This window comes from Eleutherodactylus coqui, chromosome 1 (genome assembly GCF_035609145.1).
Source record: "Eleutherodactylus coqui strain aEleCoq1 chromosome 1, aEleCoq1.hap1, whole genome shotgun sequence".
NCBI lineage: Eukaryota > Metazoa > Chordata > Amphibia > Anura > Eleutherodactylidae > Eleutherodactylus > Eleutherodactylus coqui.
Genome location: NC_089837.1, coordinates 498,154,785 through 498,179,690, shown reverse-complemented (window position 1 = coordinate 498,179,690; position 24,906 = coordinate 498,154,785). Strand labels below are relative to the sequence as shown.

The window sequence follows — 24,906 nt, the reverse complement described above, 5'->3', positions numbered from 1 at the left end:
TGTGACCCCCTTGTGTGTGCGGCCGAGCATTATCCTGCTGGAAGCCACCATGAGAGGAACACTTGTGGCTGCAGGATGTCCTGAACATATCGCTGAGCTGTCATTGTCCCTCGTACCACTACTAGGGGGGACCGACTGTCGTATGGGCAGTGTGCCACTCCACAGCAAGTCCAGGATTGAGGCACTCAACCCGAGGTCTCCAGACAGGAACACAGCCGTCGTCAGAACCCAAACTAAGCCTGGATTCATCGCTGAAGACAACCTGGTTCCACTCTGTAGCATCCAGTATCATTATCAACATCACTCAAATGGAGGTAATGGTGGCTGTCAAAGGCCATACATGAAGTGAGGGCTGTGAGACCAAATGCCCTTCAGCCAAGCACCTGGAAATGCTTCTGACAGACACAGAGGTGTAACGATGACACTCCTTGTCTCTGGATGGTTGTCCTCGCCAGATGATCAGACGCTCCTCACTACTGGTGGTCAGTCGATGGCGTCCTAAGCCCGGTCGCCTTGTGTGCCCTCGCACATCCACTAGTCCCAACACCTCCCAACAGTCTGGTCAGATGCTCCCCTCTACTGGTGGTCTGTAGGGGGCATCCTGAGCCCCGTCATCTTGTGTGCCCTCACACATCCACTGGTCCTAACACCTCCTAACAGTCTTGTCAGAACGGCCTGGTGGAGACAAATCATCGATAGGACCATCTAGCTTCTCACATCCCAATAATGCGCCCCTCTCAGATTCTGGTAATGGGGTGAAATCTCTTCTCTGCGTCGTAGAGGCGTCTAGTGGCCAAGAAGCTCTACACAAGCGGAAGAAGAGGTCACTACACACAGGGAGCCTCCGAGAGCCTCTTATAGGCCAAGGGGGGAACCACTTTTAGGGCCTTCATCTAATCACCACAAAGATCATCATTTACAGATCTGCCCGAGATGGAACTGCAGGACGAGTTTTGCAGAAAAACGACAACTTCTTCTAGGGGCCAGATTTTTTAAAAATCTATCTATATCATATCTATTCATCTGTCTAATATGTATCTTTGTATCTATATCTATTTACCTGTATTCTATCTATATGTAATAGGTCTATCTCATATCTGTAGAATATCTATCTATATATATCTGTATTCTCTCTATATGTAATATATGTATCTCATATCTATCCATCTCTCTCATTATCTATCTCATATCTATCTATCTAATATCTCTCTATCTATATGTATATCTGTATTCTATCTATATGTAATATATCTGTCTCATCTCTCTCTTTCTCTCTCTCTCCCTCTCTCTGTATGTGTGTGTGTGTGTGTGTGTGTGTGTATATATATATATATATATATATATATATATATATATATATATATATATAATCTGCATTCTATCTATATGCAAAATATCTATCTACCTATCTGTCATGTGTCTATATACATCTGTCTATCTAATATATATATCTTTAGTCTATCTATATGTAATATATCTATCTCATATCTATCACACATTTTTCCATCTGTCTATCTAATGTCTATCTGTATTATACCTAAATGTAATCTATCTATCTATCTAATATCTATTGCCCATGTAATACCTATCTATCTAATATCTATCTACATTTCTATCTATATCTGTATTATATTTCCTATCTATCTATCTATCTATCTATCTATCTATCTATCTATCTATCTATCTATCTATCTATCTATCTATCTATCTATCTATCTATCTCAGTAGACAGGTTCACTTTAAATTGCCCATAAGTGTTTTGGTAATTTGGCACTCATTAGCTTGAAAGTGTTTAGTTCTGCGTCTACATTATAGGGTGTTTATATTTTTGCATGGTGGTCATGTACCTGCAAGGTTTGGCTGGAAACTTCAGCTCATAACTCAGGTAATAAACACGGGGATTAACAAGTCTGCAGGAATTAGGTGATGTAAGGAGCGAGGAACATCCAAAGGCAACAAGTTACTGAGCGCCTCCTTTCTTTATTACACTTCTGAGGCTGTGAGGATGGCATGGCGGGTGGCCCAGTCCTCATTACTACGCTGTTCAGGCCTCAGTGGTCTGCCGCCTGCAGGGCACCAGGGATGAGGATGGCCACTGGGGTATTCAGCTAAAAGCCGGCTCATTGTCAGCTCATCCCCATGAGAGCAGGACTCCTCATACATGAAAAATGGCATCAAATAGATATTGTGCAGCCTGTCTACAAATGTTATACATGGCTGACCAATCTCCAGGGACACTCTGTCTATTTTTCTGCCTTCATAATACTTTTCTGTACTGGATAGTTTCCGAAATCTTGCTATCTATCTATCTATATATCTCATATGAGATAGATATGAAATAGATAGATAGATATGAGATAGATAGATATGAGATAGATAGATAGATATGAGATAGATAGATAGATAGATATGCGATAGATAGATATGCGATAGATAGATATGAAATAGATAGATAGATATGCGATAGATAGATATGCGATAGAGCGATATGAGATAGATAGATAGATATGCGATACATATGCGATAGATAGATAGATATGTGATAGATAGATAGATATGCGATACATATGCGATAGATAGATAGATATGCGATAGATAGATATGCGATAGATAGATAGATATGCGATAGATAGATATGCGATAGATAGATAGATAGATATGCGATAGATAGATAGATATGCAAGAGATGGATAGATAAGAGATGGATAGACAGATGGATAGATATGAGATATCCATCTATCTATCTCACATCTATCTATCTCACATCCATCTATTTCTCTCACTTCCTAATGAATTAACATATCTAGTCTCTTCCATTTCTGTGTCATGTCCCTTATAACTAGCCCGGGTCCCCCATTTCTTGGTGTCTTTGTCCCGGTCACCCCTGAATCCCCTTGTGTTCTATCCTAGCATCCCATCTTACGTTAGCGTCTTGCTCGCTTGCTTGTCGCTTTGCTTATCTCATCTCTTGTGTATAATTAATTTCACCTAGTTTGCATCATTGACTTCATGTATAATACCTCCCCTCCTATACTTCGGTGACAATCACATTTATTTTCCCCTCCCCAACGGTTCTGCGCCTCCATATGTTTTCCCTTATTATTTTGTGACCCACAGCAATCAGGAGGACCTTTCCTCTCCTGGTTTTCCCCAGCTCTTCACACCATAGCTTCCATTCTCACTCGATTCATTTATGACACACATGAAGGACTTCTTATGATGTGTATCGCAACAGCTATCCGTGGATCCCATTGGCATGTAGCGGATCTGTCAGTGACACACAAGCATATTCTAGCTGCATCTATGCTTCCGCAATAAGGACAAGTGTCCGAACCTGACCGCTGGTCTCCTGACCTGAACGCTGAGCATCATAGATTTTTGGGTGTCCCAATCCTGGTCATGTGAGCCCAAACTTAATATAATGAGGGTTGTATTCCGCAGCGGATTCTGTGATGTAAATGTAACCTTAGGTGGATCTACACATGGCAGACTTTCCATTCAGACGCTCCGCACGAAACTTCTGTGGCATTTAGAGGAACAGCAAAGATTTTCAAAATCTTACCCGGAAGCTGCGGAAGTAACCCTCACAAAACCTGTACGGAAATGGACTTGAGCATTGAATTCTGCAGCATGTCAATTTTATTGCTGTCTCCGCTGCAGAATTCACCTCTTCTCAATGAGTCCCAAATGGTACGGGCGGGGGTGCGGGCTTTCCGCAGCTGATCGGCAACAAAATGCCCGCTGTGGATATTCTGCTGGAAATCGGCCCTCGTGTGGACCAGCCTTACAGTTCGTCAATCCACAGGAGGGTTCTCTACTAGAGATGAGCGAACGTACTCGGGTCGGGTGTTTTTGAACTCGAGCACCGCTTTTTCCAAGTAACTGACTACTCGGACGAAAAGATTCGGGGGGTGCCGGGGGTGAGCGGGGGGTTGCAGAAGGGAGTGGGGGGGGGGGAGAGAGAGCTCCCCCCTGTTCCCCACTGCTACCCCCCGCTCCACCACGCAGCCCCCCTGGCGCCCCCCTGAATCTTTTCGTCCGAGTAGTCAGTTACTCGGAAAAAGCGGTGCTCAACTTCAAAAACACCCGAACCGAGTATGCTCGCTCATCTCTATTCTCTACATAAACATTGTAGAACATTCTACGATGTAGCCCAAAACAACTCTAATCATTGGTATATCTGCCTGAGATAGAACTGCATCCCGGGTTTTTCGGCAAAACTACCCCTAGGGACGCAATTTTTTTTTTTTTAAATGAGTGTAAATCAACAGGAAACTGCTGGATACAATTCACTAAATAATCCCAAATGCTAGGATGGAGCTATTGATTAATTTGGTCTCCATGACAACACTGGACCTGGCGGAAATCAATACAGGACATGTAGATGTAAGAGTGACGGGCTGGTGGCTCCCATTCTTTTGATTCCGCATGGTTATTGGCTTCTTGCTCAGTAACGTTTGGTTTAGTAATGTACCTTTAACGAGGGGTTGACTCTGGTGAGCGCGTACCTAGTGCCGTGGGCAGAGCCTAAGGCTTCAGTAAGGGGAAGCCTGGCGTAAGGTGAAACACAGAAGCCCTTTGTCTGGAAGCCTCCGGACACCGATCCTCCGTACCTATTCTGAACTTTACATAGTCAGTAGTGCAGCCTCAGGCTGTGGGGCCTATAACTTCAAAGAAGCCTAGAAGTCAAATATGAAGAAGAGGTTTCCACATAGTTAATGAGCACGAAATGGACTCAAATTCACTCGTTTATGTTCTAGTCAAGATGACCTCATGAAGATCTGATCTGCCATGTTGTGTTTTTCTATTACTGCTACCAGTCAGACATCATAGCCCATAGCCATCTTTTGTATGGATGCCATCACTTCATGGTCCCTTTTTCTCGTATCCAGACGCAGACAACCCCACTCCCCCCATAGTACAGAGTAAGCGGCGATGGAGCAGAACTCAATGAATATTTATACAGAGAGACACGGTGTCATAATAATGTGCTGTGTGTGCAGAATCTCTGCTGGGGAGGGGGCTATAAATCAACACATGTGGCTGGAGCCGCGCGCTGCTGCTTCCCTTTCAAATAGGGAGGGCAAAGGTTTAGCGAGGAGGGAGGGGGACGCGGCTGCTGCAAGTGCAGTGCTGGAATGCGCAGTGTGCGTCTGAATCGCTGGGGACCAGTAAAATCGCGTCCCCTTGAGTCGTTCTCTTCCGTCTAAATTCTGCCTGCTATTATATAGGGAAAACTAGGTAACAACCAATATGACTGCCGGTACTGGCTGCCATCACGCAGCTTTCCCAAACACTAAATTAGGACTGTCTCACGCCGGTACTATGTGCAGAGTATTGCAGCATGTTCTATGTGGCGCATATTATGCCAAGATAGTGGATGGCAATTCGCAGCAAGTACGCATGGCATTGCATACATGCTGCATGCTTTTGTACGGCATCCCTGCAAACCCGGTCATATGAGCCCGAGCTTAATATAATGAGGGATGTATTCCTTCATGTGAACGTAGTCTTACAGTTCATCACAACACAGGAGGGTTTGGTAATTAAACGTTACAGAACATTCTACGATGTAGCCCAAAACACTACCTGAGCCTAATGTCCACTCATAGTCTAGACTGGTCTAGTTGCCCAAAAGAATGCGTCTTTCATTGCTTCTTGGGCCACCGCTGGAACATGTTGCTGCAGTGTGTAGTCATAACTCTTCCCCCGCCCATGCAGGACCGCCCCACAGTCTCTTTGGTAGCAAGATGGGCCTGCCGTAACTCCAAATAACACACAACAGAACAGAATCACACTTAGTCTCTCTACAAGCATCATCAACCAACGCTCCCTCATCTCTTTGGTGCCACGACTTTCTCTGTATTGGCCCACTCCTTCAGTGGCCTTCATTACTGCTGCTTTCTCTTTCTTGGTTGTCCACTTTACTCCGCTTGGACATGCAGCACTCTGACTTGTTTCTAGTCCTACGTAAGGCAGCACTTATAACTCGGTTATCGGCTCTGATTTTGATTTAGCTTCACCTCATAACAGCTTTTCTCCTGTTTCTCGGCACCGGTCTTTCTCTTTGTTGATTCCCACTCTCTTCTTCTTTTGTTGTTACCTTCTTTCCTCCATGACTACTTGGGCATGTGCACACCAACCATTGCCTTATGAGCTCCCTCTCTCGTATTGGAGTATTCACCAACTTGCACACGCTGGCCACCAGAATATCTTCTCGAATCAAAAGGGGTCTCTGATTGCTCTCCACTTGACCCACCATCACTGTCTTCCCTGTAATACACAAGAGCTTTCTCTTTTGGCTCACCATGACTGCTTACGCTTCTTCATCTGCACAGCACCCGCTGTGCCAAGCTTTTCACAGCCTCTTGGTCTCTGGTGGGCCTCTCAATAGCAGACCCCACTTTTATTTTCTGTGATCACTCTCCAGTATTCACGTCATAGGGGAGGTGGGACACTCAGAGAACCTCTCAATCTCCTTTTCTGTCCAGCTGCATAATGTGTGGAGCCTAAGTCTGGTGGCCGTCAAAGCGGCGGTGGCCACTGCATGTGCTTCTGTGGAGGGAGGAAGGAGCAAAATAAAAAAGTTATGGGACTTTGAATGCAGCGATTTGCAAAAGTGGAAAAACCAAAAAGAATTTAATGGAAGTTATACAATACATTTTATGTACCCAATAAAAACTACAGCTCTCCACGCAAAAAACAAGCCCTCGTACGGCCAGGACGATGGAAAAATAAAAAAATTATGGGTTTTGAAAAGCAGAGATGCAAAATCCCTCCAAAATTCGTTGCGTCCCTAGGACCAAAATAGGTCGCATCGTTGAGGGGTTAATGGCGGAACAAATCCTTTAAGAACATCTTTTCCATTCCTTTCTCCCCATTCTACGAGTCATATCGACCTTATGACATTTACATTCATCCTCGCCAATGCAATCCATATTTAAATGATAAATTTGGGACAGTCGCTTTCTCTTCACTCCGAACAGAACGAGATAATGGCAGAAATCAAAGGGCCACAGATGTGCCTCACATTCCTTCTACCCATTATATTGCCAGCCTTGCCCTGCAGGGAAAGATTAGAACTGCTTTCAAATACCAAAAACTCCTTACGTCCCATGTCCTGAAGCCAGACATATCTGCCGTATCTGTGTAAGGACACTTGCGCTGTGTAATCCCTTTGTGTGATCCACATTAAAAGCGTGGAGGAATGAAGAGAGGAGCAAGGAACACGCCAAGTAAGCACCGTCTGCGATCCTTCCACCCCCACAGGGGTTAATTAAAATCTGAGCATATTGAAGGATGGGGAGCGCCAGAAACAAAGCGCGCACTTGCAGCTTTTTTTTTTTTTCGATAGCTGGTGGCAGTTTTTAGGATGCCGGTGGATACTATTAGCATTTAAAAGGAAGGATCCAAGGGTGCGCTCTGAGGTGGCTTTGCTTGAAAGCGGGAAGGATGGGGCATCTTTGAAAAGCTTTCAACTGGAAAGTGTTTACTGGGAGGACAGCACTGGAGACGTGACAGTCGGTCATCGGGGACCTTTGTGGTGTGTTGGCTATAAACAGTGACTCTCACTGCCACACAAGGGGGTATTTGCCCATAAAATTCCAAATTCATAGTAAATATGTAGCATGTTTTAGCATTATTATTGCTGCCACAACAACCAGACTTTCCCCGATTCTACAGAAAAATATTTGGAGACTCCTACAAGTAGAATGGGTCATGTCTTATTAGCATGTCACACATTCTAAACCATGCTACATAAGATGCAGACCCTTGGAGGTGCCAACGACAGTTTGTGATGGAAACTGCACCCTGTTGGATATATGGGTTATGCCACTGTTGGGTATGCGGGTTATGCCACCGTTGGATATATGGTTTATGTCGATGCACTCAAGCCATCCATCATGAAGAGCAATGCATCAACTCATCTACAATGGTGCAAAGAGCATCATCATCGGACAGTTGAGCAATGGTAGAGCATTCTATGGAGTGATGAATCAGATGGATGTGGAGGATCCTGGGGAACGTCTCTTGCCTGAGTTTGTTGTGCCACGCATGGCAGTGTGAATGAACGGGTTCCAGAGGAGTTAAAAACTTGAAGCTTTTGTTAATCAAGGAGTTGAGGATCTGGTGGGATGCGGAAAGCCTTAAATCCTATCTGGCAAAAGCTACGATCCCTGGGGGCTTGCATCTAAAGAAGAAACTGACCACCTTGCACTCTGTTTTTGGAACTGTGGGGGTTATAGCTAAGGATATATGTGCCGAAACGCGTCAATATGACTCACTGACTTCTTTATCGGACTTTTCAAGATTCAATAAATTCTCTTTCATCTTTTATCAAGGTTTGGTGCTGGAATCTCTGCTTTGGCTTCTGGTGGAGGAGAACTGTTTGGGGCCTCTCTTCAGTAGTGGGGTCTGGAGATCTGTGACTTCCATTGGATGTACTTGTATATAAGCTGACCTGCAGTTTAATATCATTGTTAAAGATTTTTTTACTATGTGAACCAGTCATATCATTGATTGGAAAGGAAATGAGGGCTCGGGGGTGGCTGACTCACAGGCAGAGGTTACGCACGGAGTACAAAGCGCAATAATGATTTCTACTGAAAGCTACTAGAATATGTGGAGCGCGGGGATTACTGCTGGATGCATTATTATAACATAGCCCTCTGTTATAGCCATCAGGAAGCTGAAAACTCCAGCGAGCACTATCCTGGAGAATTACATATACGCTCTATATACTGGGGCTCTGCTGGGAAGGAGGCACTGGTTTTCCAGAACATTATAGGAATGATATTCGCAGCCAATTCTCTGATCATCACATGTAGGACATGCAGGAACAGTGTATAATATGTCAGGGGAACAGAAGAAGTGCCCAGTAAACCCTCGTGATCATTTTGGAAATTCCAAAAGTGTATACATTTGAACATCATTTTAGTACACATATATTTAATGAAATTCCTTTAATCTAGCGTGTGGTGGTCCAGAAAGTCTAACAAAATGTAAAACTTCAAAAATCCATACCATATCTATCTATCTATCTCCTATCTATCTATCTCCTATCTATCTCCTATCTATCTATCTCCTATCTATCTCCTATCTATCTCATATCTATCTATCTATCTATCTATCTCATGTCTATCTATCTCATATCTATCTATCTATATATCATCTATCTCATATCTATCTATCTCATATCTATCTATCTATCTATCTAATAGCTATCTATCTATGTCATATCTATCTATCTAATATCTATCTGTCATATCTATTACATATCTATTTATCTCATATCTATCTATGTCATATCTATCTGATATCTATCTATCTATCTATCTATCTATCTATCTATCGGTCATATCTATCTATGTCATATCTATCTATGTCATATCTATCTATGTCATATCTATCTATCTATGTCATATCTATCTATGTCATATCTATCTATCTATGTCATATCTATCTATGTCATATCTATCTATCTATGTCATATCTATCTATCTATCTCCTATCTATCTATCTCCTATCTATCTATCTCATATCTATCTATCTATCTATCTATCTATCTATCTATCTATCTATCTATCTATCTAATAGCTATCTATCTATGTCATATCTATCTATCTCATATCTATCTATCTGTCATATCTATCTGTCATATCTATCACATATCTATTTATCTCATATCTATCTATGTCATATCTATCTGATATCTATCCATCTCATATCTATCCATCTATCTATCGGTCATATCTATCTATGTCATATCTATCTATGTCATATCTATCTATGTCATATCTATCTATCTATGTCATATCTATCTATGTCATATCTATCTATGTCATATCTATCTATGTCATATCTATCTATCTATGTCATATCTATCTATCTATGTCATATCTATCTATCTATGTCATATCTATCTATGTCATATCTATCTATCTCCTATCTATCTATCTATCTCATATCTATCTATCTATCTCATAGCTATCTATCTATGTCATATCTATCTATCTATCTAATATCTATCTGTCATATCTATCTGTCATATCTATCACATATCTATTTATCTCATATCTATCTATGTCATATCTATCTGATATCTATCCATCTCATATCTATCTATCTATCTATCTATCTATCTATCTATCTATCTATCTATCGGTCATATCTATCTATGTCATATCTATCTATCTATGTCATATCTATCTATGTCATATCTATCTATGTCATATCTATCTATGTCATATCTATCTATGTCATATCTATCTATGTCATATCTATCTATGTCATATCTATCTATGTCATATCTATCTATGTCATATCTATCTATGTCATATCTATCTATGTCATATCTATCTATGTCATATCTATCTATGTCATATCTATCTATGTCATATCTATCTATGTCATATCTATCTATGTCATATCTATCTATGTCATATCTATCTATGTCATATCTATCTATCTATCTCCTATCTATCTATCTCCTATCTATCTATCTCCTATCTATCTCCTATCTCCTATCTATCTATCTCCTATCTATCTCCTATCTCCTATCTATCTATCTCCTATCTATCTATCTCCTATCTATCTATCTCCTATCTATCTATCTCCTATCTATCTATCTCCTATCTATCTCCTATCTATCTATCTATCTATCTATCTATCTCCTATCTATCTATCTCCTATCTATCTATCTCCTATCTATCTATCTCCTATCTATCTATCTCCTATCTATCTATGTCATATCTCATTTTCTAGTCAGATTCTCAGTCTGAGTGATGCTGTTAAATGAATCTATTACAAAAACGGACTAGAGGGTGACAGACACTCCTGTCACAGTTACTGATGATGATCACACAGCTCCAGTCACACAGGTATAAGAGAGGAGATCACAGCTTATCCTTCTGACTTTTGGTCTGTAGCTTATTTAGGTGACTATAAAAGGTAATGATAAGGTAAAGATGCTGGGCTTAATGCATCACGGGATTGATTGAAAGTGAAAATAAAAAAAATCTCACCATCAACCAGTGGGCTTCATGACATGGAAGTGGCTGTATTACACAGAGGAGACTTCCAGAGTGTGGCAGGCATGGAAAAATGTGTTTTCGCCAGATTGGCGCTTTTAATATTTCTAAATCCTTTTTAAGCAGAATACCCCACCCCTTTTTCTGGACCATCTTGAAAAGTGGAGTGAGACGCAGAACACCTGTTCATTTTGGCACGAATCAATATTAAATTTGTCTAAATTAATTTGCGCCAGAAAAGGCACAACTTGTCCCAGAATCGAGGCCCCACACCAGTAATAGATGTGCCGGAATGTATCTTAAAAAGTTGCAGAACTTCTTTATCTATTTTATTTATGTTAAACTGGACTACTCCTTTAAGAACCGTTCACTTTCTAGGTTGCACCGTGTGTTTTTTGTTTTTTTTTGTAAGTTCATGTTCCGGGTTTTACATTGTTTTCTCTTAGGATCTAAAATATAATCATGTCAGACAGTAATTAAAATAAATCTGCATTTACTAAAAATTCTTTATGAATTCGTAATGTGAAAATAGTTTTGTATCTGAACCGACGGACGCGATTTTTTTTTTTTTTCTTTTTGTAAAAATTCACGAAGAGCCTCTCCGGAGACGGCGACAGATAAAAACCTGCTCACAAGCTGGAACAATTTGCTGATGAACTTCTACTTGACATTAGCTGGTGCTCGACTATGTGGAAACGTTCCAGCACCTGGTAGGAAAGTGAGACAAAGTATTCATAACCCACTGCTGAATGGTGGCTGAGTCGGGATTCCTTGGGGCTGTCTCGAATTACACAGTTTTAATGCTGAGTAGTCTTTATGTCCTGATTACTTCCAGCTAACTGGCAGATTTCGGATATATTCACTGCATTGTCTTGCTTTTTTTTTGTTTGGAAAGCTATTTGTTCTCAGTTTACTGCACAATCTGATATAAAATGAATTGATGGCCTGGAACTTCTGTTGCTGATCATATTTTTTCATCTCGGATTTCTCGTGTTTTGTGGGAATTTCACTCCGGTTCTTGGGTTACATCTGTAAAAAACCCCTTCCCTCGTATTCTCTTCGGCTGACCGCTATACAATAAATTGTCATAAAATAGAATGTGTTCCAGCACTTGTGGTTTACGTAAATAGACTTAAAATGTATCTTTTCTCACCAAAATATCATAAAAATATTTTAATTTGTTATTTTTGCTGTCAGATATTTTTGAATTTTTTGGCTGGGGAAAAAGAGAATTCGAGCTGTAAGAAAACAGAATGTAAACATTTTTTGAGGCGTAGAGTCCAGAAGGAACATAAGGACTTTATACAATTCAGGCCAATCTTCTGGGTTCTTACATTTCATCTTGTTCCAGTTGCTTTCCGGTGGCCTTTAGTGTTTTATGAGAAGTTCTCATAGTGTTTGGAGTTCATTTTTCAGATAGAAGATATTTGTAGTCTACCCTAGCATAGCCATATATACATATTATATGTTGTATGGGTGGACGATTGTCATACCTGAGGAAAATTAGCCTGAGCCATCAGAAAAAAACACATAATACAAGCTCTCATCCATCTTGTAGATGGACATATTTTTATCTCCATCTTCATAGCCATTCTCTTCTGCTCCATCCATCTTGTTGTTAGTCATCCTCTTCATCTCCATTGATGCTGTTCATGGTCAATTATTTCTCTCCATCCATCTGGTTGATGGTCGTCCTCTTCCACTCCATCAAAATTGTTCACAGTCATCATCTTCCTTTCTATCCATCTTAATCATGATTATACTCTTTATCTCCATTAAACTTGTCCATGGCCATCCTCTTTCACTGCATCTTCATTGATCTTGTTGATGATCTCATTTTCCTCTTCATCTCCATTGATCTTCTTGATTGTCCTCCTCTGCATCTCTGTCCATCTTGTTGATGGTCATACTCTTCATCTCCATCCATTCGTTCATGTTCATCCTTCAGCTATCTTGTTCATAATTGTAATCTGAATTTCCATCCATCTTGTTGATGGTCATCCTCTTACACTCTATCCATCTTCTTCAAGGTTATTCTCTTCCTCTGCATCTCTATCCATCTTGTTGATGGTCATCCTCTCCCTCTCTATCCATGTTCTTCATGGTCACCCTCTTCCTTTCCACCCATCTTATTGATGGTCATCCTCTACATCTCCATGGATCTTGTTGATGGTCTCTTCCTCCTCTCCATCCGTCTTGATTATGGTCTCTTCTTCCTCTCCATCCATCTTATTGATTGTCCTCTTTTTCCACTTTATCAATCTTATTTATAGTCACCCTCTTTCTCTATATCCATCTCATTGATGGTCATCCTCCTAATCTCCAAATATCTTGTTGATGGTCTATCCATCTTTCTTTCTTTTAATTTTCATCCTCCTCCTCTTTTTGCTTCATCTTTTTTGTGCTTTTTTAATGAATTCATTCTTATACAAAATCAGAAAGACCTAGTCATCTGCTCTTCAAGTCAAACCTATACCTTGACTTGTATGTTTTGCCATCTTAAAAGTCAATATCAGTATTTGAAGGCATCAATACCTCTCTGGTTCTCTGTTTTCCAGCTTTCACATAAATAAAGAACCAGAAAAAGTACTTTAGTTCAGAAATTATTTCAACATTTTAGACAGCTTTGAGTTCATCCTACATTTTTTGAAGTTCTCTAAGCAAAGCCGCCTTAGTCAATATGAATGAAAGAAATAACCATTTTCAGAAGCGCCGTGTTACAACTCCGACAATGTTTTCTTTTTTTTTAAGAACCGCGTTTACTGACTTAATGTGTTCTCTCTATGGATTATTTCATTTTCCACTTCAAATTGTAAAAGTGCAGTATCTGAAAACATTTTATCTGGCTGCATGTAGATTCTTTTTTCACACCATCTCATATCTTGTTATCCCGTTCTCTGGATCTGTTTTCACACACAACAGAACATTTAAGTATATTCATGTTTCCATGCCTCATGCTTGAGAGCTCTTAAGACTCCCAGTTTTGCTATAAACTCTCTGTTCACCTCTCGTTGCTGCTCTTCTTTCTCCACTTGACCTAGATTCTGTTTCGTTATGGAGACAGAACTGCAGTGACAGTAAATGCTACAATGTACTTACACGGTTCTGGAATCTTTCATATTATTGTTAATGTCAATAGGACATGAAATAGGAAATGCACCTTTGTATCGAAACACTGGTTAGTAGAACATGTTCCTCAACTGAGAAGATAAAATCGGTCATGGGAGCTATTTTTGTAGGGGTTTTTTTCTATATATGTTCTTTCTATACATTTTATGACCTATATTCTTCCAACTGTACCCGATTGAACAGTACAGTATTCATTGTCTTTCACAATGCATGGACTTGACACTCAGATTGTAGAATATAGCTGTACGTAACAGCGACAATATCTACGAGGGTGTGCATGCCATAGAAGCAGACTATGTGGCTGCTATGAGACAACTGGGAAGAGGAGTCCCAATCCTATTAGGTCCCATCGCATGAACAACTGAACCTCCCCCTATAAAGAAACCACTCTGTTTATGGTTAAGGAAGCGGAGAATCAACCTATTTGTCATGAGGATGAGAAATAGACCCCAAGCAATTCTATACTAGGTTGCAAGCCCTGGCATCATAACAGGGAGCCCAGTTTAATCCTTGCTAAGATGTCTCCTCTCTACTATGTGCAGTATACCATTGAATACCTGCGAACCACCAACTGCTCAAACTTTTTGAAAATGCCTCTTCTTGCATCCACCACCTCTTATCTGACCAATCATGTTATTCCATTTCTTTTTAAGGAGTTTTATGACATTCAGACATTACTCACCCTTTTACTATGTCTCTGGTCTAGTAACATTAACTCCTCTACTCCGATCCCCATTGATATAGAAAACATGACATCTTGTGTTTATAAGTCACTCAAGTGCCACCATAGTTAATTCCTGGTCATTGTGGTCACATGTTGTTCATGCACACATGGCCACTAGAGTAGTCCATTGGTTGCAATGGTCATGTAAGCAATAAATATGACACCCTCACTTTGTGTGTTGGAGGGCTTTGGGTTGGTGGCACTGGATTGGACACACAGTGAAAGGTTGTGGTTATTATATTTGTTTATGCCATTATCTAGCCCGAGGTACTTTTTTCTGGATGTCGAAACACTAAAGGAAATGTGAAAAACCACTAGAAGGATATAAAGAAAAAAAAAACGCTCTTGAAAACTTTTTGATCCACCTTGATGACCATGTTCCTTGTGATGGCACAGTATATAGTGAGGAACGGCACTTGACATCATCATCCAACTTTTATGTGTATGTACGAGTGATTTTCATTAAATACTGGCATCTCGCATAAAGAAATAGTAGCATGATGTTTGGCACCAGCCTCATCTGTAGCTAAGTAATGCACTTAGCATCATTACAAGCCTTAAATGCGCTCATTGAGGACTCCTAATTGCATTTTAAATTGGTTTGTTTTTCAGTTGAATAGGCCAGAATGCATTGAGAGAGCGAGAAAAACAAAGTGGGAGTGAAACAGGGGGGGGGGGGAAACAACACAAAAAGACGTTCCTCTATTTACAAAAAAAATCCTCATTACTGGAACTTGCTCCTTTCGCTAAATAAGGCCACTGACTGTGTACATTGAGAACCGCGTGCTATTGTGTTAAGTATGTTCACTAAGATCTAAGTATAATTATGAGACCAGAGAGTAGCATCATTAGACCTCAGTGTTACCAATGTAATCTGAAATTCCATATCCGAAGATTGATTTTGTTTAAATTTTCTCTTTTTACCAATATCAGCACTTTTCGAGTCCCCCAAAGTTTGTTTACCTTGTTTCACAAAATTAAAGGGTTTGCCTGGATAACTTTGTGCCCACACCAACAAAATAAGGAAAAATAGTAGTACTTACTATCCGCTGCCGTTGCGGTCTGGTGCTGTAGCCATGACATCTTCCTGGTGTTTGTTGTGGAAGATGATGTCACAGGAAGTCACCTGACCATTGCAGCCAATCGGATGCTGCAGCCTCACTGTTCCAAACTCCTGGCATCTTGGTGCCTAGGATGTGAGCGCTGATGCCAGGAGAACGGGAGGTGATGCTGCAGCCTCATTGACTGCAGTGGTCAGGAGACTTCGTGTGACATCATCTCCACAGCAAACACCCGGGGGATAGCAGGGCTGCAGCGCTGGATGGCCACGGCAGAGGATGGGTAAGTACTGCTTTTTGTTATTTTAACCCTTTGCAATCCAATTTTTGATTCAGGGTTTCCTAGGGGGCTTTCTCTTTCTGCCATTATACAATGGCGCCATCTGCTAGCTAGAGCCAGTACTGCAGTATGTGACATGCTGGAAAGGCCCCCAACAACAGAACAGCCAGTAATATACTGTAAGAATACCCTGCCGGACGTCTTCCGATATCAGAGCTGTACAGCCTTCAATCAGAATGTCTTCAGACGTCAGACAGTGGATTGGAAAGGGTTAACACAAGTGGTGGTACCGTATAAGGGCAATGTTTATTAAAAAAAAAAAAGTCTCACCAACCAAATCCAAGGGTTGGGAGCAGAGCACACGATTGCTTGACAAAATGCGAAGTTGAATAAACTGTGGAGAGACCAGCTCATCCCAGCCGTGGAAAAGTTTAAAAACTAATTAAAAAATCTCAGCTAGCAACCATAACATGAAAGCTTTTCTGATGTGTTTGTGGCTGAAGACTAAGAGTGTGGTATAGCGCTAGAAAAATGTGAGAAAAGCTTTTATATTGTGGTGACTAATTGCCATGTTTTGATTATGGAAGAAAAGTTTAAAAAAAAAAATTAAAATTAAGCTTGATTTTAAACTTTTTCAAGCCTGGGATGAGCTGACCTTTCCTCAGTTAATAGGGGCAATGTTGTCTGGTAACCGGACAACCCCTTCAACTAAGGTGACCAGATTTTCCCAGGGCCAAAACGGGATTTTGTTTTTGGCTGCGGCAATACTGTGGAATTTGCAGAGATGATTTTTGCTGCGACATTCCGCAGAATTTTCGCCACGTGTAAACATACCCTAAGTCATCTGGAGGTATGCTGCCACGTGCAGAGTGGTCTTAGTAGTAATCGTGCCCCCCACAGTCTTCCCAGCAGTAATAGTGACCCCTACAGTGGCTTCAGTAATAAGTGTCCTCCACAGTAGCCCCAGTAGTAATAGTGACCCCCACAGTGGCCTCAGTAGTAATAGTGATCCTTACAGTGGCCTCAGCGGTAATAATGACTCCCACAGTAGCCCCAGTAGAAATAGTGCCCCCCCCCCCCCACAGTGGCCTCAGTAGTAATAGTGACCCTTACAGTGGCCTCAGTAGGTATAGTGACCCTTACAGTGGCCTCAGTGGTAATGACTCCCACAGTAGCCCCAGTAGAAATAGTGATGCCCGCAGTGGCCTCAGTAGTAATAGTGACCCTTATAGTGGCCTCAGTAGGTATAGTGACCCTTACAGTGGCCTCAGTGGTAACAAAGACTCCCACAGTAGCCCCGGTAGAAATAGTGATGCCCACAGTGGCCTCAGAGGTAATAGTGACCCTTACAGTGGCCTTTAGTAGGTATAGTGAACCTTACAGTGACCTCAGTGTAAACAATGACTCCCCCAGTAGCCCCAGAAGAAATAGTGACCCTTACAGTGGCCTCAGTAGTAATAGTGACCCTTACAGTGGCCTCAGCGGTAACAATGACCCCCCACGTAGCCCTAGTAGAAATATTGACCCCCAAAGTGGCCTCAGTAGTACTAGTGACCCATACAGTGGCCTCAGTAGGTGTAGTGACACCCACAATAGCCTCAGTGGTAATAGTGACCCCCACAGTGGCCCCAAGGGTGCAGTTGACATGAGATAAGAGAATTTTACCTCTGACTGTCTCTTATAAAAGAATGGTGCATGGCAGGATATCTTACCCCTATATTAAATATAGCAGATGTGGTAACTATACCCAGTGAAGCTCTTGACATTTATATATTACCATATTTAAAAAAAATAGATGGTTTGGAGACCTGCAGGCTACAATAAACATCCCATGTTGTCAGCAACTCACATCTGCAAACAATGTCTAGTGTTGATCTTCAGTGTTAAAAAAGAAAAAAAAGTTCATTAACAAGTTTTTAGGTGGAAATTATTTGACAAAAGAGTTTATTTTTCAGTTTCTAAAGATTTCTGTCTCATAAGAGCATTGTTGTATATTAGTTTTAATGGGTTCCCGTCAGTTGCTGATGAAAAATATGACCTAGTAATAAACACCTTTTTGTTCTGTAGACCTGCTGCTACATTTGGTCTGTTTCTGTCCACCGAGATCAGCTGTTGAGAATTGCTATACTAAAGGCTATTTCACAATATTAAATTTGTCACAAGGGTCCACCATTATGTGTCGCGTCGAATTGCAGTTCCGCTAAATTATGTCGGTAACTACATTGAGTGATACAGCTGAGAGATTAAAGTTTAGTGGTAATAACACAATAAACTCTCACTACAGGGAGGGGGAAAGTGTCAACTTTTTAACGACTGATCTATAACCGAATGCTACGAGCTGACATGGATTTGAGGCAAAATTTACATAATTATCTGGTTTGCTTTCTAATTAATCTGTCTAAAACTTGGGGACCACTTTCAAATTTGGTGAATGTCAAGCAAATTTTTTGGCATATCCTGAATTATGACTTTTTTGGCACGGTGCACACTAGAGATGAACGAGCATACTCGCTAAGGGCAATTACTCGATCGAGCATTGCCCTTAGCGAGGACCTGCCCGCTCGGAAGAAAAGGTTCGGCTGCCGGCGGCGTGCGGGGAACAGCGGGGGGAGGGGGGGAGAGCGGGGAGGAACGGAGAGGAGATCTCTCTCTCCCTCTCTCCCCCCCGCTCCCCACTGCTCACTTCCGCAACTCACCTCTCACCCGCGCCAGCAGTCGAACCTTTGCTCCCAGCTTTGTGCACTAGAGATGAGCGAGCATACTCGCTAAGGACAATTACTCGATCGAGCATTGTCCTTAGCGAGTACCTGCCCGCTCGGGAGCAAAGGTTCGACTGCTGGCGCAGGTGAGAGGTGAGTTGCAGCAGTGAGCAGGGGGAGCGGGGGGGGGGGGGAAGAAGGAGAGAGAGATCTCCTCTCCGTTCCTCCCCGCTCTCCCCCGCCGTTTCCCGCACGCCGCTGGCAGCCGAATCTTTTCTTCCGAGCGGGCAGGTACTCGCTAAGGGCAATGCTCGATCGAGTAATCATCTTTAGTGCACACCAAAAGCTGGTGTAAATTGCTTAGTAAAAGTGGGTCATTGTTTAATTGTAAAAATTCCTAAAAACCATCTAAAGCGTAATTGTAGAAATCTTTTAAAAATTTGACATACTTTTGTATATGTATTTAAGATTTGTGTTCCTTATTTCAAATTCTTTTCTCAGTTAGAATAGAATTTCTGATCTTATAATATCTAGTTTTTCTTTTCTTACATGTTTTATTCTTTTGTTTCCGTTTTAGGAGAAAGAAGAATGATGGAATAGCTGCAAACATGGATATCTTGAGAGGCATACGGACATCGCCCTCCAGTGTCATCACCCTATTATTTCTAAATTTACTCTTTAAATTATGTATTGGTCTCCCAGGAACCTCACCTCAGATCTTTCAGTTTACACACCCAACATACAATGCCACAGTATACGAAAACTCTGCTGCTCGGACTTACCTCAACAGTCAAACCAAAATCGGAATTAAACTGGCTAATCTTTCCTGGGACATCAAATATAGGATAATGTCAGGAGATGAAGAAGGATTTTTTAAAGCCGAAGAGGTTGTCATTGGAGATTTTTGTTTTCTACGAATACGAACAAAAGGAGGAAATTCGGCCATTTTGAATAGAGAAATTCAAGACAGCTATTTATTATCAATAAAGGCATCCGTGAGAGGTGAAGACTTGGAAGCCTGGACAAAAGTCAACGTGCAAGTCTTAGATATGAATGATTTACGCCCCTTGTTTTCCCCAACCACATACTCCGTTACTATAGCAGAAAGCACTCCTATAAGGACGAGCATAGCACAGGTTACGGCCACTGATGCCGATATTGGATCTAATGGGGAATTTTATTATTATTTTAAGAACAAGGTAGAACTCTTCTCTGTCCACCCTACAAGTGGGGTTGTATCCTTAAGTGGGCGGCTAAACTATGATGAGAAAAACAGATATGACCTGGAGGTTTTAGCTGTAGATCGTGGCATGAAACTATATGGCAACAATGGCGTAAGTAGTACCGCCAAACTTTTTGTTCACATTGAACGTATTAATGAACATGCTCCTAAAATCACTGTGGTCACTCACATTCCATCCATGTTGGACATGGATCCTTCATATGCCATTGTTACCGTTGATGATAGTGATGAAGGCGCCAATGGAGACATTGAATCAGTTGCTATTGTCTTAGATGAATCGCAACAGTTTTCATTGGTGAAGGATGCAAAATGGATGAACGAGTATAAAATAAAACAAAAAAGTCCTATTGATTGGGACAACTTTCCATATGGTGTAAATCTGACACTTCAAGCTAAAGACAAGGGGTCTCCTCAAAAGTCTTCGGAATTCAAATATGTGCATATTGCCAGCCCTGAAAAAGAAAAGGTGAAAGCTGAATTCGAAAAAGATGTTTTTGATGTTACAGTCAGCGAATTCTCTCCTCCCGGTGCTATTGTAACAGCGGTGAAAGTGCAACCTTCATCAGCATCTGTGGAATACAAAATTTCCGAAAGCAATGATTCCGAGTATTTTAGGATCAACTCCAGGACAGGACTGATCACCACAGCACGGTCTTTAAACCTGGATGGCAAAGATACTTATGAAATAGAAGTAATGCAGAAAAACAGTGATATCAAAGCAAAGGTCACAATAAAATTGGAAGATGCCAATGATAACACCCCAGAGTTCCAACAAACCTCATATGAGGCATTTGTCAATGAAACCGTGCCAGTCGGAACTAGTGTTTTAACAGTTTTAGCATCTGATAAAGACAAAGGAGAAAATGGTTATATCACTTATAGCATTGCCAGTTTGAATTCCCTGCCTTTTGTCATTAACCAATTTACAGGAACTATCAGCACATCTGATGTTCTTGATTTCGAGTCATCTCCTGAAAATTATAGATTTATCGTTAGGGCCTCCGATTGGGGGTCTCCATATCGCCATGAAAGTGAAGTTAATGTAACCCTTCATATAGGAAACATAAATGATAATAAGCCTTTATTCGAAAAAGTAGCTTGTCAAGGAGTCATCTCTTTTGATTTTCCAACCGGTGGACACATCACTGCCGTTTCTGCCATAGATATCGATGAGCTAGAGCTTGTCAAATATAAAATAATTTCAGGGAACGATCTAGGTTTCTTCTACTTGAACCCAGACTCTGGAGTCTTACAACTTAAGAAATCATTCATCAGTTCTGGTCTTAGAAATAGTAACTTTGCCCTTAAGATCACTGCCACAGATGGTGAAAACTTTGCTGATCCTATGTACGTGAACATAACAGTAGTCCATGGTAAAGTCCCATCTAAATATTTTGACTGTAAAGAAACGAGGGTGGCCCAGAAGTTAGCAGAAAAACTTCTCAAAAAGTCCAAGGCTAATGCCAAATTAAACTACGAGGACAGTTTGTTTGATTTCTATTCAATAAACAGGCAGCCCCCTCAATTTGACAAGTCATTTCCTTCAGATGTATCGGTGAAGGAAGACCTTCCTGTGGGTTCCTCTATACTTAAAATTAAAGCCACTGATCCCGATTCTGGGTTTAATGGAAAAGTACTTTACACAATCACAGATGGTAATATTGATAGCTGTTTTACCATTGATTTGGAATCTGGCCAGATTAGTGTGCTAATGCCAATGGATCGAGAGACTTCCGATAAATATCTTCTTAATATCACTGCGTATGATTTAGGTAAACCTCAAAGATCATCATGGCGATTGTTGACTATCCATGTCAATGATGCAAATGACAACAGCCCCACTTTCCTTCAAGAAAGCTACTCTGCTAATACTCTAGAGAGCACAAGCATAGGGACTGAGTTAATTCAGGTGGAAGCTCGAGACAAGGATATTGGGCCAAATGGTGAAATATCTTACTCCATTTTGACTGACACCAAAAAATTTGCAATAAATAGCTCTACTGGAATAGTGTATGTAGCCGATCAATTGGACAGAGAACTCATGTCTAACTACACACTGAAGATTGAGGCACGGGACAAAGCGGAAAATGGTCAACAACTTTTTTCAGTTGTCACCCTAAAGGTCTATTTGGATGATGTCAATGATTGTGCTCCCGTTTTTGTACCTTTCAGCTACACTGCCAAGGTACTGGAAGATCTACCAGTGGGTACTGTCATATCTTGGCTTGAAACCCAGGACCCAGATCTTGGTCTTGGTGGCCAAGTACGTTATTCCTTAGTGAATGACTACAATGGCAGGTTTGAAATTGATAAAACAAGTGGAGCTATTCGTTTAAACAAGGAATTGGACTATGAAAAACAACAGTTCTATAATCTAACCGTACGTGCTAAGGATAAGGGCCGTCCCGTTTCTCTTTCATCTGTTTCATTCGTGGAAGTGGAAGTGGTGGACGTCAATGAAAACCTACATACTCCATATTTTTCGGATTTCGCTATAACCGGATCTATCAAAGAGAATTCACGCATTGGAACTAGTGTGTTGCAAGTTTTGGCAAGAGATGAAGATACTGGTCGAGATGGTGAAATACAATACTCTATAAGGGACGGCAGTGGTCTTGGAAGATTCAATATTGATGAAGAAACTGGTAAGTGGCTAAAAGTGTGTCAATACTGTGTTGTCAATTACAGTACAGATCCAAAAGCATATGAAAATCATATTAATTGTTCAAATTATATTTTTTTGCCTATATTGTACTATAATATGACTGGTCCAAAAAAGACATTTTAATATTAGAAAATTTGCTGTATTTTTCTTAAGGCCCATTCACATGGGCCAACAATTGGTCACGGACACATAAATGCTCATTTGCCCAACTGTCATCTTGTGTAGAGCTACACCCGTTCCATTGCTGAATCAGCAAATTCTTCGTTGCTTGCGGCTTACATCTTTTATGCTGCTCAAAAAAAATCATTGTTTGGTGCCCAACTTCCTTTGTGAACAGGAGATGGACTGTCAACAGCGAGGATTCTCCATGTAGGTCGATAAATGACATAGACAATTGGTCATCTCACCTAGGCTCTGAATCAACCCTTGTAATGGCTAGGTAGATGAGTGCTAATCTCATTGATCACTGCTTGACTACCAGAGCGTGTTGCTCCATACAAAGGATCCTTAGGCCGAATAATGGATATGAAAAGTCGCAAACAATTTCCAGGCAAGAAATATGCTTAGATCAGGTTTTGCTTCTTTTCCCCCATTTCTTTTGGCAGGTTACACAAGTGAATTTCTGGGTAGAGTGGAATTTGGAATCTTACAACTATTGTGACAAATGACTAATGTTAAGCATTCAGAATTATCTCTGTATAGTAAACCATGTTCGTTTGATGTCACAAATAGTCACGTTGCAAAAATACAGCCTTTTTTTTTGTTTTACATTTTTGCCACAAATACTTTTTGTTGTTTTCCTATGCTGCAAAAAATGTCCAGAAGTTGGCAAAAATATGAAAAACCCTACAAACACTGTTTTTAAGTGACTTTTTTTCTAACTTTTTTGTGTTGTGGTTTGTAGAACTTTTTAAAATCTGCAGTGTGGTCCGGGTCTGGTGAAGTGAATCTGTCACCACCTATAGGCACCATAAAATAAACACCATAAATAAAATTGAGGCGCTTATAGGATAGGTATAGCTGAGTCCTGAGGTGTTCTTACCTGTCAGCCTGGAAAGTCACGGTCAGTCAGTATGATTCTTTTCATTCAGTCCATGGACTCAATGAAAAGAGTCAGATTGAGTGACCACACACTGAAAGTGCAGGATCGGGGAGACTGGTAAGGATAAAAAAATTCCACCCCTGGACTCAGTGGGACCCGTCCTATAAGCACTAGAGATGAGCGAATGTACTCGGTTCGGGTGTTTTTGGACTCGAGCACCGCTTTTTCCGAGTAACTGACTGCTCGGGCGAAAAGATTCGGGGGGGGGGGGGCGGCGTGGTGGAAATGGGGGTAGCAGTGGGGAACAGGGGGGACCTCTCTCTCTCTCTCACCCCCCCTCCCCCCACACTCCCCTTTGCAACCCCCTGCACACCCCCGGCGCCCCCCGAATCTTTTCGTCCGAGTAGTCAGTTATTCGGAGAAAGCGGTGCTCGAGTACGTTCGCTCATCTCTAATAGGCACCATTACTTGTTTTATGGTGCTTATAGGAGGTGACAGATTCCCTTTTAGGGTGTTTTCCCATAGCCTTCTCTATAAGAACAAAGTGCCAAACAACAATTCTATGTATGAGAGAAAAAAACCACCACCAAAAGATACCTGTAAAAAATGGAGGAATCGTAAAAGAAAAAAATTACTTGCTTTTTTTTTAAAGTTTTTGGGTTTTTGTTTTTTTTTACATGAAAATGTCAGAAAAAAGACTATCTGAAGGAAGCCAGGGTTATAAAAAAAATTGTCTACTTTTATCCAAAAAGATCACTGCATGTCCATGTCTATGACTGGTGTTCAGTTTACCCCTCACGAGAGACCATGCCAAACACTAAAAAAAAAAAAATACTTTACCTTTTTTTTTCTGGACAATAAAACTTTATCCAGGAAACTTATGAAAATAGCTGGAAAATAATACAATGCCTTTTCATTCCGTGTGAACCCTCCAAAATCATTCTAAATGTTATTGCGTTTTTAATTCTACTTTTATTTGGCGTCAGACAATTGGTTAATAAATAACTGACATCTGAGGCAAATTAATAAGCCCAAA

At 41.0% G+C, this 24,906-nt stretch overlaps 1 protein-coding gene across 3 annotated transcripts in view; it reads left to right on the top strand.

Annotated features, from left to right (window-relative positions):
* FAT3 (FAT atypical cadherin 3) overlaps window positions 1–24,906 on the top strand; it is a 522,893-nt gene that overhangs the window by 142,454 nt on the left and 355,533 nt on the right. For all 3 annotated transcript variants that reach the window (XM_066587016.1, XM_066587025.1, XM_066587006.1), the window contains one exon: window positions 19,498–22,808. In XM_066587016.1, coding sequence (XP_066443113.1) covers window positions 19,529–22,808 — 3,280 coding nt within the window. In that variant the 5' untranslated portion in view covers window positions 19,498–19,528. The remainder of the gene's footprint in view (window positions 1–19,497; window positions 22,809–24,906) is intronic.